This window comes from Mustela lutreola, chromosome 7, assembly GCF_030435805.1.
Source record: "Mustela lutreola isolate mMusLut2 chromosome 7, mMusLut2.pri, whole genome shotgun sequence".
Lineage (NCBI taxonomy): Eukaryota > Metazoa > Chordata > Mammalia > Carnivora > Mustelidae > Mustela > Mustela lutreola.
Genome location: NC_081296.1, coordinates 46588389 through 46606122, shown reverse-complemented (window position 1 = coordinate 46606122; position 17734 = coordinate 46588389). Strand labels below are relative to the sequence as shown.

General features: G+C 45.8%; 1 protein-coding gene across 2 annotated transcripts in view; it reads left to right on the top strand.

The window, feature by feature from the left end:
• Positions 1–17734, top strand: part of MYO1E (myosin IE) — a 194979-nt gene that overhangs the window by 154782 nt on the left and 22463 nt on the right. For both annotated transcript variants that reach the window (XM_059180652.1, XM_059180653.1), the window contains 5 exons: positions 1365–1463; positions 8126–8270; positions 11688–11802; positions 12052–12221; positions 12305–12450. In XM_059180652.1, the coding sequence (XP_059036635.1) occupies positions 1365–1463; positions 8126–8270; positions 11688–11802; positions 12052–12221; positions 12305–12450 (675 nt within the window). The remainder of the gene's footprint in view (positions 1–1364; positions 1464–8125; positions 8271–11687; positions 11803–12051; positions 12222–12304; positions 12451–17734) is intronic.

Genomic DNA, 17734 nt, shown 5'->3' with positions numbered 1-17734 from the left:
GCAGAGGCCCCACTGCCCTCCCCGAGGGGACGCTCATAAGCCCATGGCTGGGATCTGCCACTCGGCTTCCAGGACACTTTGCTTCTCTGGAAGGGGTGAGGCATTTTCACCAGCGTGCGCCCCCCCACCCCCACTCTGTCCCCTCCTCGGACCTATCAGGCCTACTAAGCCAGAATCCTCAAGGGACAGGGTAGGGGACATTTGCTCTGACGTTAAAATCCCGTGTGAGAACACAATCTAGTAGGACCTGCCTCTGTTTTCCAAAACACACTGGCAGTTGCTGATTCTTATAAAAACCAACTAAAACTATCATTTACATATGTCGTTAGAGAATTTTTCATTTAGGTGTTTGAAATTATTTTATATGCCCTTTCTTCTGTTGCATATGAAAAGCTGAGATGTGTGATCTCCTTAGGTCTAGAGTCACTATAAAATTTAGGTAGGGAACAAAAATAGCTCCAGTGTCGTTTAAATCCAAAGTTAAAAGTTCTTCCCTTTAGTCTTTTGAAAAACAGATACTTCTGTTCATAATCTCTGTGACAGGCATATGGCTTTTTGTTTTACCATTTTTGGAAATAGATGTGTGGCATCTTCTGTAATTGCTGTATTTCACAAAGAAATATTTTTAAGATGAATATTCTATAACCTGAGGGTCAGCTCAGACTCTGAACAGTATAAATTATAGTTTGTTTGTTTGTTTGTTTTTGAGAGGAGGGGGAAGGGCAGAGGGAGAAGGAGAGAGAGAAAGTCCTGAGCAGACCCCATGTGCAGCAAGGAGCCCAGTGTGGGACTCGATCTCACAACTCTGAGTTCATATGACCCAAGCCAAAATCAAGAGTGAGATGCTTGGGACTCCTGGGTGGCTCAGTTGGTTAAGCAGCTGCATTCGGCTCGGGTCATAATCCCAGCGTCCTGGGATCGAGTCCCGCATCGGGCTCCTTGCTCGGCGGGGAGCCTGCTTCTCCCTCTGCCTCTGCCTGCCATTCTGTCTGCCTGTGCTTGCTCTCGCCCTCTCTCTCTCTGATAAATAAATAAAATCTAAAAAAAAAAAAAAGAGTGAGATGCTTAACCAACTGAGCCATCCAGTCGTGTGTGTGTGTGTGTGTGTGTGTGTGAGAGAGAGAGAGAGAGAGAGAGAGAAATTCAGCTGTGTACATTTAAAGATCAGATTAGCTTTTATTCAGTGATTCCTGAATAGGGCAACATCCCATGTAATATATTTTCATAAAATGAAGCTCCTAAATTGTAGTCTTTTTAATGTGTCCTTGCTGCTTTTAACTGGGGGTTTGCGGGGATAGTGTGGCTAGGAGAGCCAGATGGAAGAATTATCCAGTGATATCCTGGCTCACTTTCCTCCTTCACAGAGTGAAGCATCAGGTAGAATACCTGGGTCTGAAAGAAAACATTCGAGTGAGAAGAGCTGGTTATGCCTATCGGCGCGTCTTCCAAAAATTCCTGCAGCGGTAAGAAACTGGTGACTGTGGATTCTTTTGGGTTTCTTTTCTGTTTTTTGTTGTTTTATTTGTTTTTTGTTTTTGTTTTTGCTTTGAAAAGGTTTTTTTCAGATATAATTCACTTACTATAACATTCACACCTTAAAGTATATAATTCTTTGGCTTTTAATGTATTCTTAGACTTGGGCATCCTTCACCACAGTTAGTTTGAAGACATTTTCATCACCCCAAAAAGAAACCCCACTTCCCTAGTTGCCAATCCCTGATTCTCCCCTCACCTCCTGCCCGAGGCACACACTTCTTTCGGTCTAGAAAGAATTTTAAAATATTGCTATATTCTGGCCATTGCGTAGAAATAGTCTCACGATATGTGTTCTTCGGGTCTGGATTCTTTCAGTTCGTGTTATGTTTTTACGGGTTGCCTGCCCTGTGGTGTGTATTTGTGCTTCATCTCTACCCGCTGCCCAGTAATACTGGCTTGCGCCAATATTGCGATGCTATATTACATTTTACTCGTTCGTCCGTCAGCTAGCTGATGGGCATCCGTTGTTTCCACTTTTTGGTCAGTGATGAGTCACAGAGAAAGCTGCGGCCAGCATTCACCTACACACTTGTGTGGACATGTGTTTTTATTTCTCTTGGATGCTCACCAACAAGGGAATTACTGCATCCTCTGGTAACTCTTCGTTGTACCTTATTGATGAATTGTGAGATTGGGTTCCAGCGTGGCTGTACCATTTTGTTTCCCCACCAGCAGTGTTTGAGGGTTCTCCTTGCCGATTTGCTAGTATCTGACTTCGGTAGCACCTATCCTGGTGGGTGTCAGGACGTGGTTTTGATGTCATGTCCCTGATAGGAAATAAGCATATTTCTGTGCTTATTGGTCTTAAGAGAAGTGTCTGTTCAGCAGCTTTGCCTATTTTTAAATCAAGCTGTTTGTCCTTTTTTATTAAGTTGTAACAATTCTTTTTACCATTGCTTATTGTAGAATAAATCGGTAGCCACAAGTGTTTGGTCTGCTTAGTGTAACACACCAGTTCGGGGATTCATGATAATTGTGACATGGGAAGGTTTAACTTGACTGACCAAATTAGTAGTATGAAGATGATTTCAGGAAACCTACTTAAGAAAATAAGCTTAAAGTATTTAACCTCAAAATTTTTGTAGAGCCCATGTATAAACTTAAACTGATTTTCACGTTTCTGTTAAAGCGTATTTGACAAGACCTTTACTCAAATTGCTCTTATTTTGTGCTCCTTATTTTTGAAAAGGATAGAATTTAGAGTCCTTAATATTACATGGTTTTAACTTCTCTTAACAATTTGAAGTTAATGGGCTCCCACTGTATTTTCTACATCTGTTTGCTCTCATTTAAGAGAGAAGGAAGCCATATATTCGCATTTTAATCAGAAAATAATTATGTCTTCGGGGTATAGCTAGAGGAGCAGAATATAAGAATTTTTTTTTTTTTAATTCAAATTTTATGTAACAAAGAGGTAGCCGGCTGAGGAAGAGCGTCGTTAAGGTTTTTGACAGAGTAATTCTAATGAAGCAGGGTTTCCTTGAGGACTGTCGTTGTTTATTTTGTCCTGAGATTGGAATGGCTGGCCTACTGGTCGCCAGTGTGGGTGGTTGTATGTGGAAGGTCATTGATGTGGAAGATCAAGAGAGACTTAACAGAAGGGTGGGTCTTTCCATACAGTAAAGCCCCATTGACTCTCTCCACAAGATTCTGGATAGTTTGAGAGGCAGACTAGACATGAAATCTACCCTCATGGCTCTCTGAACTGATGAAAGGGCCCACTCCACCTAGGGTGGAAACAGAACTGTATGGAAAGACATATTTAGGATGTTGAGAAAAGAAATCTGCCAAGTTCTTGCATGATGATAGCAGCAAACATTTGCTGACAAACAACTGAGATGTGAATTACCAAAGACTACTCTCCTTTAAACAGATCGAGAACACAAGCTAGAATGGGATTTCTCAACCTTAGCTATTGACATTTGGGACTGGTTGAGCCTTTGTCATGGGGGCCATCCTGTGTGATGGAATGCTACTCTCTGTCCCTCCCGAGCTGTGACAACCATAAGTGTATCCAGATATTGCTTCCTGTCCCCTGCTGGGGGTGGGGGTAAAGCCACTTGAGAACCCCGGCTTAGTTAATCATTGAAGTCTTAGCCAAACTGCATGTCTTTGACAAATACCCTTTTTTAATTAAGAGGGGAAAAAAATTAAATACAGGAAACAGTGAATGAAAAATATTTCCTCCATCTTTCCCTAACTCAGAAGGGCCTGCCTTCTAATTCCAAAGCATTCATAATTTTATCCTCCTTCAGTAGTTTTTCCTGTATTTAAAAACTCTTTAATCTTCAAAGCCTCTCCAATTGACATTACTATTAAAAACTAATTTGATGTTTTAAAAAATTTAAACTTGGGGTTTTCTTGTGGATGTTTTGTTGTTCGGTTGTTTGGTTTTTGGGGAAATGGATTCTGAAAGACCTTGGGCCTTCCATATTACTTAAAATCAGACAAGCCCTTGGGATGCCTGGATGGCTCAGTTGATTGAGCCTCTGATGCTTGATCTCAGCTCAGGTCATGATCCAAGGGTCATAAGTTCAAATCCTGCATTGGGCTCCATGCTGAGCATGGAGCCTACTTTAAAAAAAAAAAAGGACAAGCCATCAGACTTAAACTCCATAAGCAATGCCATGAGCCTCCACACTGGGGAGAGCAGGTTTGCTGCAGCTCTGTAAATGAGCTGTAAAATGACCTGGTTTGGTGATAACATCCGGGACCTCCGTCAAGTATGTCAAGTGCCACCCTGGCCCCATGCATGGGACTTTCTTCCCTGACTGACACAGAGTTAACCTGTAGTGAATCTCTGTCGGCCCCTTTATGCTGAGGGACTTTGACTGAAGCGATTCTGTCCTTGGCTGTCTCCCCTCTGGTGCTCCTGCTGTGGGCTTTTCCATTCAGAAGAGACAGATGGACAGCCCTGTCTTAAACAGAGCAACCCTTTTTCATGTCCTATATCTTTTGATTTGAGAATCCTAGGAGAGTAATAAAAAGAGAGTTCAGAAGAAAATTTGTTTCTCAATAAAAAGTACTCAAAAAATGGCTAGCAGGCCATCTGTGCCCATGGGCAGGGACTGTTTCTCAAGAGACGGTGCGGCTTTCCATAAGGTGTGTGAGTCCGAGATCCTGGTCTTGACGGATAGGGCCAAAGCGTGCCACTGTCTGTCATCTGAGATCCTCTGTGAGTAGCTGAACCGTGTCGTACCTTTATTCTCCTCAGAACTGAGAAAAAAGGCTTTGTTTACAAAGTGGCTTTCTAGATGCCTGCAGAAAGCCTGCGAAGTGAGAAAATAACCATCTGCAGGAAAGGGATGCATTAATACCCAGTATGACTGCCCGTGGGCCCGCCTCCTACACCCCTCCCAGGGAAGGCAGCCCACAGGTCTAAACAGAGCGGTAGTTCTCACACAGCCTAGAGCTTAGAAAATAGGCTTAGCCAATGGGAAATGGCCTTTGTGTGTGTTCATTTCCTCCCTGAAAAATGCTTTATGTTTATCAAAACCATCCCTCTTGACTTTGAATTGGAGACTAAAAATCAAAAAGATGGCTTAATATCCCCACCAGTGGACCATGTGCTCTTGAAGTAAGTCCTGCCCTGCCTTCAGAAGGAACACCCTATTCACCACCCTCAACACAACATTCGTATCTTTAGAAAGTGTCAAAAAGCTATTAGAAATGGCAGTCACTTTGACTCTCAGTTTGGGAAAATAACTATAGATTCTTAGAAAACAATTTTTCAAGCTAGATTCTTGAAAACAATTTTTCAAGAATAACTATAGATTCTTAGAAAACAATTTTTCAAGCCCCTTACTGTGGCTGGAAATAAGCCCAAACGTGGGATCTGATTCTTAGGAAGGAAAATCTGATAGCAATGTAAGAGTTTTCTAAAATTGTTCTTATGGCAACAACATATTTCCCTTGACCTTGACCCAACCTCTCAGAATGTGGAGTGGGGGGGGAAAGGCACATTTGTGAGGAAAGTCAGTCCATATCCTGGGCAAGCGAGAAGAAAGCACAGAAGGCTCAGGAAAGCATGGGGTGTCCAGAGTATCCTAAGAGCTGTCCAGACTTTTGTGTCCTTGGGTGTCAGAAACAACCTCAACTCCTGTGCCGGCGCTGGGGTCAGGGCTGCATTTCCTCGGAGGAGGAAACATTGATTGGTCATCTGAGATAACAAGGAGCCCGTGACCCGCCAGTCCGAGGGAAGAGAACAGCCAACGCGCAGGCCTTGAGATGAAATTTTGGCATAGTTGGGTCTTCAACGGAAAATGCCTGATGAGAGGAATGTAAGCTATGATCTGCATCTCTCCAAAACTGGCGGCTTCCTTAGTGGGAGAGCCTTATACGAGAATTGGGTGCTGGTCTCTCCAAAGAATACAAAAGGAGGTGAGGAGGGCACATCAGGCGTCCTGGCAGCTAGGGAGCCATAGCCGTCGTGGTCTGTGGTCACGGGGCCCTGGGAACGCCATGCAAACCTCACGTCTCCCCTAGACCTGAACTGTTAGAAGCCTTGCCTTGTCAGCTAAAGGGAGAGAAAGTCTCAGCAAAACAACTTCCGTACTATAAAAAAAAATCAAATGCAAAATGCAGCGTCATTTTAATGGGGGTGGGCGTGCGTGAATTGCAAAGAGCTGCCCGTTTGCGGTTGCTCGACACATACTTGCTTTTAGAATTTTGATTATGTGGAGCCAGCCAGAATTGTACTCTTAGAAACTTGTGACCTTGGAGGCCTGGCTTTCTTCTTTCTCTCCTGTAGCCTGCATGACTTTCTCTCCTTCATCCATTTAGCTTGCCAGTACATTCCCGCTTGTTCGGCGGGTCCCCCGGTGGCGTCTAGAAAGGTTCTGCTCTCCGTCATTTATGTGTGGCTTCATTTGTTGGACTTCATTATACCGCACACGAAATGTATTCATGCAAATGTGTGGCTTCAGCTAGGTATTTTCATTTTTAAGTTTTTCATCTCTAAATAGGGAGTAGGAGGGTTTGCTTCTCTGAGACATTGAAGACGTTATCAAGCAAGATGTGAAGATTTGGGAGGGTCCCTAGAATCACCTTGTCCCAGCTAACTAACGCTAAGGGTAATAACCTGATTCTGTCCTCTTAGTGAGCTCTGGATGCCGAAGGCAGGCAGCTCTTCTTTTCAAGATTACTTTTTTCCTTCTCCCTTCGATGCCATAAGTCAGTCTAGTCCTGGTAGTAGCTTCTGGGAACAAAGGGCCTGACTTCTCTGGAGGACTGGAACCCATTCACTGCCTCTGTTCTAGCTGTGCCTATGCAAAGGCCATGCCTCCAACTTCCCTTCCACACTCCTTTCTGATTTCTGCCCCCCTCCCCCTCTCACCCCTGCCTTTCTTTCCTTCCTTCCACCTTAAGTCTGCAGAACCTTCCATATCTGACATCCCGTAACGCTTCTGTTGCTAGTGTGTCAGCGTTTCGCGTAATTACAGTGTTTGTAGCACAGATGTGTAGTAGACTGTATGGTCTTTAAAAGAAGTACATACACATCACCACCTCATGGCTTATATGTAGTGTGGTGGTAGGGGTGAGGTGGGGGTTCACATCTCAGCTCTGACAGTTACTAGCTAAGTAGCCGTGGGTGGGTCTCTATCTGCCTCTGTTTCCTACTCTGCAAAGTGGAATGACCAACTGAATCCGGTGGCTGTGAGAATAAAATGAGATCATCCAGCTAAAGCACCAAGAACGACACGTCATGCAGACAGAACAGCCCATAGTTGTTGGCCATTTTCTGTTGGCTCTGACCGCCAAGCCCGGATGTTGGGGAAGGTGCTCGATGTGTGGTATGAACTACACGGGTGCCTTCAAGGAGGAGGCGTAATGAATTAAGTACAAACGTGAATATAATTACAAACTGTAATAGGTTTTCTGAAGGAAAAATAGTATTTTCGGTGAGAGAGACGAGCAGGGCAGGGGGGATTTTTTGCTTGAGTAGTCCAAAAAGACTTCTCTGGAATTGTCGCTGAAGGGGAGGGTCCCTGCACTAGAAACAGCCACGGGAGGCATTTTTAGAACGACACAGCCTGGTTGAGGGAACAGCATGGGCCAGGCTCTGGGGAGGGAGAGTTTAGTGTGTGTGAAGAAGAGGCCATCCTCCCAGGAACACGGTGAGTAGGAGAGAACGGAGAGAGAAGAGCCAAGGACCGCGTGACCAGGGCCTTGGGACTCGAGATGCACAGGATTCCAGAGATGGAAGTGCATCCTTAGGAATCACCACTGCTTACGGGGAGCTTTCTGAAACACTTCCCATGAACTGTTTAAGGCCGCGGAAGAGATGGGAGAAACCACTACTGAGAAAACAATGTTTGATTTTGCCTGAAGATTGTCACTGGCCACCTTCTGCAGTGCTATTTTTAGATGGTGGTAGAAAGGAAAAGCAGATTTTCACCAGGGTGTTAGCATGGAAACGGTCGGCTGGGGCGTGGGTAGGAGGGATCTCGGAAACGGGAACACCAGACCTGCTGGCGTCTCACGGCTGTGGAGACCCGCCCCTCAGCCCTAGAACAGAGGTGAGCGGGTCTCCAGGACGCTGCGTAGTCCCGTCCGAGTGTGACCCTTCTCTCCCTGCCTGTCCTCTCAGGTACGCCATCCTGACCAAAGCCACCTGGCCCTCATGGAGAGGGGACGAGAAACAAGGGGTCCTCCACTTGCTGCATTCCGTCAACATGGACAGTGACCAGTTCCAGCTGGGGAAGAGCAAAGTGTTCATCAAAGCCCCCGAGTCTGTGAGTGTGCGACTGCCCCCCCCCAACCCTGGTCGTTTCCTCAGGGCCGCCTCTCCCCCCCACAGCACCTCTCCTGCCCCTCTCTGCACAGGGATGGCTGCATTCGCCCCCTTCTCCCCCTTTGTCCGTGCCTTCGGTGTCCTCACCCCTGCTCCCAGTCTCTCCCTAGGTCATTCCCCACATCCCTGCTCCTTGTAGCCCTCAGCGTGCGCAGCAGGTTTAAGAAGTCGTGGAGTAGTTTCTCTTTTTTCTCATTGTTTCTCTCATCCATCCTCTTGAGGTGATAGGCCATTGTGTACCCAGAGCCTTGTACAGAACATGGCTCATGGCAGGTGCCCACCAGTTACTTAGAGTGTCCAACAGTGTCTAAGCTGAAAGGGACTTATTGGTCCCACACAGGAGGCTTGGGTAAACTTACGTCCTTGCCTGGGCGACACCAGTCAGGTTATGCCACATGGACGTAGGCTTCCTCCTTGCAGGCAGCACAGAGCTCACAGTGGGGAGTCTCAAGACTTTATCTTGAAAACCCTGAGGGAGTCTGGAAAGAACTTTGAGGAGACAAGGAGGAGTAGAACTCTCTGGGTTCATGGAACAGAAATATTTGGCATCAAACATGCCTTTTACGATTCACAAACATAATTAGACCTCCACAGATTCATTGGAGGAACTTCTTTCTCTTTCCTGATGGGGAGGTGGTCACTTTGAGCCTCATGAACGTTTGTAGGAAGTTCAACGTTCCTAAGCTAAATTCCTTGGAGCAGAACCCGTCAGTTCTTCTGCCCAGTTAGCTCTGGGACCAGGAAATGAAGACATTACTTCTTAAAAATGGAGAAACTTCTGGAACTAACTGAGTTTAAGCATCATCATTTCCTGAGGTTCCTTGAACAATCACAAGACTCCATTTCAAGAGTCTGTAGTGAACTTGGCAAAATTAATCATCAGATCAAGCGGAAATAACATGAGAACTGGCAATGTTGGTGATAGTGGAAACACTCAAACTTGAGGCAAATCCTGGTCTTGCCGTGAGTTCTCTCTTTTACAATGGGCCCCACGGCCGCTGTTCTGCCGCAGAGGATCAGCCGGAGACCAAGAAATGATAACGGCTGTAACTGAATGGCTTTAAGAACCATAAAAATTATTAAATAAATAAGAGGCACACATCAGTAGAACCCGTTTATGAGAAGTTTGTGGTAGCATTTTCCACTTTGAGTTATTTGTAGCTTCACAGCGATTTCATTTCCAAATATAAAATGAAAATGTTGTGTCATACACCATTAAGCAACCCACAGAGCAGTTCCTGTTCTTTCTAAAATGGGATGGAGTGATTTATCAGTACAATGCAGAACTCCTCTGTTGTTTTATACCCGCTCTTACTTTTTTGTCTTGCTAAATTTTCACATATAATTAGAACAGCCTCAATATTTTTCAGACTTTTTTTTTTTTTCTGCTATAGTTGAACTGTGGGTTTTACTTCCAAAGTCAAGGTTTATTTTGGGTGTGCTTTTCCTTGTCTTCCTCCTAAATGTTTTATCGCCATCACCTGATTCTTCTTTTCCCATCTTTTTACGCACACACGCACACACTCACCGTCACCAATAATCTCCCCCCTCCCCCGTCACTCGTCCATCTGCATTGAGCCCTGACATTGCAAACACTTCTACAAAAACTGGTTTTTAAAAATCGACCCTTATGGTTCCGTCCTGACTTTTATAGTAAATGCGCTGACTATACAAAATAACCCATTTGCTCTAAGAACCCACATTAGACATCAGACACCAAAAGGTTTGGTTTTGCTTATTTGTTACATATGTCCATGATTTGGGGTTTATTTTTCTCTCTTTGTTTTCCTTTTTCTTTCTTGAACCTCCCTCTAATCCCCTTGACTTGTGGAAAAAACCTAAGACCCAGCTGATCTTTGATAATCTATAGGAAGTTGGGAATTGGTTGCCTCCTGCTTTCTGAGTCACAAGTGTATTTTCTGTGACACTCCCAAAATAGTTCTGGAAAAGAAGAAAACAAGGCTTACTCAGAAACCCAACACTCAAGATAAGAAAGACCAACGAATATTCTTCAAACAAGCAACCGCAGAGCTCAGATTTTAAACATTCTAAGCAAATGTGCAACTGAGTCTTCCTTTTGTTTTTCAAAATCCACTCCTCATGCCTGTTGTTAATGGTGCTGAAGGCTGTGGAATGAAGCAGCGCCTTCCCTTTGAAGTTTGAGATGTTGTTTTTGCACAGCTGGGACTGTGAAAAGCAGAAGCTGAATGACAGGAAGGGACAGATGTGGCTCCTGAGTATAGACCCAGATAAATGGAGGCGACAAATCAAGGCTGGCTGCCTTCAAACTGAATTCACTTGTTTACTTCTGGAATATTTCTGCACTGACTTGTCATCTTTACTTGTGTTCATTGGTACCTCTTATTTGTTTCCTAGAGAGTCATGAAACCCCCTTCCTAGGTGAACGAGAAAGTTTCCCACCATTTCAAGAGTGGCTCCAAAGGCAGATTTGCAGAGAAAGACTCGCATGTCAAAGTGAGGAAGAGCCTGGCAGGGCATGGAAGACCCTTGATTCACTTTCCAGACCCTCCCAGATAACAGAAATATGTGGCTGGTGTTGTCATTGATGAGCCAAATGAAATAAGGTGTTCTGGGATATAAATCTAGAAGGATTCCCGTGCCACAGTGGGCACTCGGCACCTCACAGCTGTTTGCGCCCGTCTTCGTTGTTCCGGAGCTCCGCCGAGGGGTGTGGGGAGGTCAGGACCATCCAAATGGCTCACGTCTCAGGACCTGCCAGTGTCTGATACGGGCCCTTAAGCCGTGAACCGACGTCTGTTCGTTGCGCGTCTGCAGTCCAGCTCCAGTAGCTCTGGTGGTTATGCTCGGGCCCAGTGAGTCCTTGGAGACTGTGTACAGTGGGACATGTGTACTTCATGGAACTGAAAGTAGGGCAGGCCTCCCTCCACAGCAGCACGAGCTCTGCTCCGATAGAAGCTGGAAACTCTGTGAAGAGGCTACACACAGTCGCAAACAGCCGCCACCTCTGACCCATTTCGCCTGGCCCGCTGCTCTCCTCTTGCCATCAAGACCGAGAGCCAGTGGATAAATGCTGAGTCCCTCATTTGATGCGCACAGGTTATGGGCAAGGCAGGCATTATCAAGGCCTGACTGACCTTCAAGATATGGCTGTTTTCCATTCGGTTTTCTTTTGTTAAGCGAATAAAATAGAGATAAAGATGTCCCAGTGATTCTAAAGAGTATGCCCTAGGAACAAAGTTTTCATGTGTGTTCATGAGTCTGAGAAGCTGCTTCCCAGGTTATGTCCTTGACTAACCTGAGTGTCCCTGAGATAACCAAAGAAAGTGACATTCAGGTCTTGTGAGTTGGCTCACGTTTGCCCTCTCTACGTTCACAGCTATTTCTTCTAGAAGAAATGAGAGAGAGAAAGTATGATGGGTACGCGCGTGTGATACAGAAGTCGTGGAGGAAATTTGTGGCCCGGAAGAAATACGTCCAAATGAGAGAAGAAGGTATTTTAGTCGTTTGTGGGTTGGTTTTGTTGTTTTGTTTGTTGTTTTTGTTTTTTTCCATGCATTTAGCAAATCTCAAGAATAATTTTGAGCTTAGATGAAGTTATAGGTTCACTTTACTCTGTGTATAATGTCATGCGTTAAAAACCTTGCGTTCGTGTGGAATTTCTCTGTGTTTTTCCACACAATTTTCCTCCTCTTTCCGGAGGACTGACCCTCCCATCTTCTCTGTCTTTTCGGTTAATACAGCCTCAGACCTCCTGTTGAACAAGAAGGAGAGAAGGAGAAACAGTATTAACAGGAACTTCATCGGGGATTACATCGGGATGGACGACCACCCAGAACTCCAGCAGTTTGTGGGGAAGAGGGAGAAGATCGATTTTGCAGACACAGTGACCAAGTACGACAGGAGGTTCAAGGTACGCACGGACCACAGGCCGGCATGGGGAACGTTGCCACTGTGACACGTCTGTCCACCTCCCTAAATCACCTCTCCTTCCAGGGTGTCAAGCGAGACTTGCTTCTGACTCCAAAGTGCTTGTACTTAATTGGACGAGAGAAGGTCAAACAGGGTCCAGACAAAGGCCTGGTGAAGGAAGTGCTGAAGCGGAGAATCGAGATGGAGAGGGTCTTGTCCGTGTCCCTCAGGTGAGTGGCAAGTGTCGGAGGCACAGGGCTGCCTGACCCTCCTCATCACTGCCATCTGCAGTCGCAGCCGGGAGAAAGGCCTGGCCAGGTCCCCCAGTTGTGAAAATCGTGGTGAAAAGAACCGAGTGTCCTATTTTGCCCTGAGAAGACTGGACCTTCAAAGCGTCTCAAAAATGAGATTCCAAGAAATGGCCTTCTGGTCAGTTGCACTAATCAAGGGGTACGCAGATCTCTTGTTCTTTGCAAATGTGAGAGAAAAACCTGATATTGAAAACTGAGTATAACTGTTCTGACTAAAGTGGGGCCAAGGGACCAGAGGCCTATTCCCAAGCCCTCCTCACCCATGTGGGAGATCTGACCCACTTCACACCAAAGGCCCAAGCAGAGATGGCCAGCCACTCATCAGTATTGCTTTTTAGTTGGTTGTGACCATGGGTTGCCCTGGGAGGGAAGTGTCTTTGGACTCCTGAAGTTCCTTTTTGCCTGTTCGTGCATGGAGAGAGTACAAATGGTCTCCACAGTCTATAGCCTCGGAGTCCTTACCAAATGCTCCCTTGAGCCCCAGGTTCACAGGCAGGGGCTCTGGCTCTTCCTGTCAGCACTTGGGCTTTCTTTTGATGGAGGGGCTTGTATGTGTGAGGAGACTTCACTAAATCCTCCCAGGCTCAGATCTCCCAGACGAAGGTCCGTCTGATGAGAGGAAATCCTCCCAGCCCACAGAAGGCTGAGAAGAGAGGAAGAAAACCTCCTTCGGGCTCAGTAGTTTCCCCCTTGAGTTGTGTCCCTAGAACCTCTGTGGAGATTGTTGCTTCTGTCAGGGAAAGGTGTGGGCGCCATTGCACTGAACGTGGTGATGTTCTGGTTGCTTATGAACACGTCTTCTGGAATTGGGACACCTCTCTACCCTTATTTCACAGAGAAGACAAAACTGCCACTCTCGGGGAAAAAGTCCGGGTTTTGGGTGCTCAGGCCTCCAACCTACCAGGCTGGAAATCCTGGCTCCGGTGTATAATCCAAAACAGATTTCAGGTTGTGTCCATTCTTGCCTGAGTCACTGGTTTCTGATTCTCTCTGTTCCCGATTCTCCTGATAAAGGAAAAGCCGGGTGGTGCGTGAGATTAAATGTTTAAAACCTTTCAGTTGAGGATGTGATGAAACTTCTAAGCAGACGAGTCCATCCACTGCCTTTCTGCAGTGCCCTATCAGGTGGGCCTCGCTGCCCTGCGTGTTGAGAAAGAGCTCTAGGTGTCGTCCTGTCTCTCAGAAGGTCTTCCTGAGCATTCAGCTCACCAGCTGGTGGGTCACAGCCTGAGCTGGCCACACTTCCTGGCTAGCTGGGCTCTGAGGCCACCCTTGTTGCTCCAGGAACCCAACTGGAAGCTTCTTGTTTCCTTGCATAGGGACCATGCCTACACCTGGGCAGACGGGGTCAGCCGAAACACGCTACGTGTTCCTGACAGGAGCTATGGCTGAACGCCAAGGGATCTTAGCTCCGGGGCGTATGTGCTCGTTACTCTGAGAGGGATTATTACTCTTCCTGTTATTACTGCTCAGGCCTGTCTTTAGCCTTCAGACCACTCAGGCGGTGCTTGATCATAAGTAATCATATGTCTACGTTCGTATCAGCCACTTTGACACTATCTTTTTTGTCTAGTCCTTGAGATTTATCAAGGTGTGTGGGATCTCCCCCACTCAGATTTTTTCCTTTCTTCTTTTCTCTCACAGCCTCTGGAGATCGTGGCTCTTGGTAAAGCCACCTTCCTCTGCCTCCTCTTGAGTATTCGTGGTCTAGACCTTTGCTCCCTATGGCCTTCCCTTATTAGAGGATATAATAAAATGAGGTACTCAGCCTAAAAGTTGTTCTGGCTCTCCGGAAAGAAAAAAGAGTCTGAGTCATTGTAACTTGTGATCTGTGCATGTTACAGTTACTGAACCTCACACTCACCAAATTTAACTGTTCCCTCATTTCCTTCATCCACTGGGTTAGGCCAGTAATCTAAACCAAGTGAGGAATGTAACCAGATGTGCAGAATCAAACCCAGAGGCGGAATTGATTGTGGTACCAGACCACCAAACGTGAGTGTGCGTGCGCGCACGTGCTCAAAATATTTCAGTACTGGTATAGAAAAGGATTTTTTTTTTTAAGATTGTATTTATTTATTTGACAGAGAGAAACACAGCAAGAGAGGGAACACAGCAAGAGGAGTAGGACAGGGAGAAGCAGGCTTCCCGCCGAGCAGAAAGCCCAACGTAGGGCTCAATCCCAGGACCCCGGATCATGACCTGAGCCAAAGGCAGACGCCTAACGACTGAGCCACCCAGGTGCCCCTAGAAAAGGATTTTAACAGTTTTAATTCCGCAAAAAAGTTGTATCATGTATATGTTAGCTGAAGGCAGGCTTAGTGCTTGACTGCTGGCTGGAATGATCACCCAGTGGCTTCTTCTAATGAGGACCATCGAGGTGCCCAGAAGCTCCGTCTTCTGGACCACTTCTAACTCTTATGACCCCTGTGAAAGCAGAATGGGCTCGCAGCTCCCGATCCAACCAACCAGCCATGCCAGAACAACCAAGTGACAGTTTGGGAAATGAGAGCATGACTATTTAATACGAAGGCCTAGTGTTGATTTCTTGAGGTGTGATCATGGCACGGTGGTTATTTTTGTCTAAGGAGGCTTTGTCTGGGCTGCCTGGGTGGCTCAGTCGGTAGAGCATGCAACTCTTGATCTCAGGGTTGTGAGTTCAAGCCCCATAGTGGGTGTAGAGACTACTTAAAAATAAAACCTTAAAAATGAAAATAATAAAAAGGCATTGCCTTTTTTTGATATACAGTGAAATATTTAAGAATAAAATATAATATTTACGGGACGCCTGGGTGGCTCAGTTGGTTAAGCAGCTGCCTTCGGCTCAGGTCATGATCCCAGCGTCCTGGGATCGAGTCCCACATCGGGCTCCTTGCTCAGCAGGGAGCCTGCTTCTCCCTCTGCCTCTGCCTGCCATTCTGTCTGCCTGTACTCGCTCTCTCTCCCTCTCTCTGACAAATAAATAAAATCTTAAAAAATATATATATATAATATTTACATTTTGCTCTTATGTTGCCTAGTTTGTGCATGGAAGTAGGGGTAGTGGGTGTTTAGACAAATGTGATTGTGGATTGATAATTGAAACCTCTAATGATGGAGGTTAATTCTGCTGTTCTACTTTTTAAAAATATTGGAGGGCTCCTGGGTGGCTCAGTGGGTTAAAGCCTCTGCCTTCAGCTCAGATCCTGATCTCAGGGTCCTGGGATCAAGCCCCGCATCGGGCTCTCTGCTCAGCAGGGAGCCTGCTTCCCCTTCTCTCTCTCTGCCTGCCTCTCTGCCTGCTTGTGATCTCTCTCTGTCAAATAAGTAAAATCTTAAAAAAAAAAAATTAGAAGCTTTCCATAATAAGTTTTTTCTAATCCTCTGGTGACAAATTTTTTACCTTTTACAAATAGACTGAAATATATCTAATCAAGTTATCACTGAAAACTTTTTTTAAAGATTTTATTTATTTATTTGATAGACAGAGATCATAAGTAGGCAGAGAGGCAGGCAGAGAGAGAGAAGGGGAAGCAGGCTCCCTGCTGAGCAGAGAGCCCGATGCGGGGCTTGATCCCAGGACCCTGAGACCATGACCTGAGCCGAAGGCAGAGGCTTCAAACCACTGAGCCACCCAGGCACCCCTATCATTGAAATTTTTAAAAAAACTTTTAGTTAAAGAAAATATAGGATAGGCGCAAAAGCTAAGGGAAAGATGAAGACCACCGTTTCTCAAAGAGACTCCAGGATACTTTGAAAAGGAAAAATCCTGTCTCAATGAAACTTCAGTCAAACACTGCCTGCATTTCTGCCTTCATGGGAGAGCTGGTAAGAATATTGGGATGGCGCTGCCTGGATGGCTCAGTCATTAAGCATCTGCCTTAGGCTCAGGTCATGATCCCAGGCTTCTGGGATCGAACCCTATATCAGGCTCCCTGCTCAACAGAGAGACTGCTTCTCCCTCTGCCTCTGCCTGCCACTCCCTCTGCTTATTCTCTCTCAGACAAATAAATAAAATCTTTTAAAAATTAAAAAGGAAATCAGGGACGGCACAGCAACATATAGTTGAGACACTGCTTTCTGGGGTTTGGGGTATCTGCTCATGAAGGCTGATGACTGTCAGTTTTTGAAGGATCCTTCAGGAGCTGCTTCTTGACCATGTGCTCAGCTGGCTTCCCTCTTACTGAGAAACTTAAGTTTGCTGGAACAGTGGCTCCAGGTGTACGAGCCTGTGTTCTTTGCTCTCACATTGTAGGTGATGAGATAGGTACCCTCATGTCTCCTACTTGGGGTTCTGTCCGGTGAAGCTTCTAACGGTCCTTGTCATTCCAGTAGCGGACCGCCAGAAGCCCGAGACCCCAAAGTACGAGGGGTCAGTAGATTTTCCAACACTTACATGCAATAGGAAAAGCAGCCTGCAAGAGAACCTTGGGCAGACGTTCCCCTCGTCACAGGATTCTCGCCCAGGATGCTTCCCTGCCTCGTTGCCTAAACTTGGCAACAAGAGCAGCCTGCTTCACTGCTACTCCACTGACCTGAATATTCCTGAAATCTTGACTTGATGTCACCTTTGATCTTTGGGAACCTGCACGCTGTCAACATTTTTGGACTGACGACTTACCTTCTGTCCAGCTCTGGGTTCGAAGGTGAATGAGAACACAGTCACTGTCTCAAGGAGCTCCCCATCATTCTGGAAGTGGGAGCAGGCATCTGAGTAACCAGGATACTCCTGGGATATGAAAGGCAGGAATGAACCTTCTCACCTCTTTCCTTGGGGCGCCTGTGTTGTGGCCTGACACAGTGTGTATCTACAATCTCAGAGAAATCAAGTGGGACCCAGGCTGGTGCCATTGGTTTCTCTGGATGGTAGAATTCTGGGTAAGGTTTATTTTCTTCTTTAACCACCTCTGAACTGTCCCGTTTGCTAAAAGAAACATATTTCATAATTAGGAAGAAAATTGTATAAAGATTTAAGTCAAGGTAGAGCTGGCCTAGGAAACTGCCTTTTCAGCTTAAAGAGAAAAAAAAAAAAAACAAAACTCCTTGAAGTCTTTACTCAGTGTTTTGTAACTAATGTTTTTGTGAAAAAGATATTGGTTAAGGGAGTGAAACAAGATTTTCTAGTGTAGTCAGCAGTACAACAATAAGCCACAAAGATGAGGGATAAAAATGGAGTAGAGAGCCAAACCAGGGGCTAGTAAAGGATCTTTTAACACGGGATACT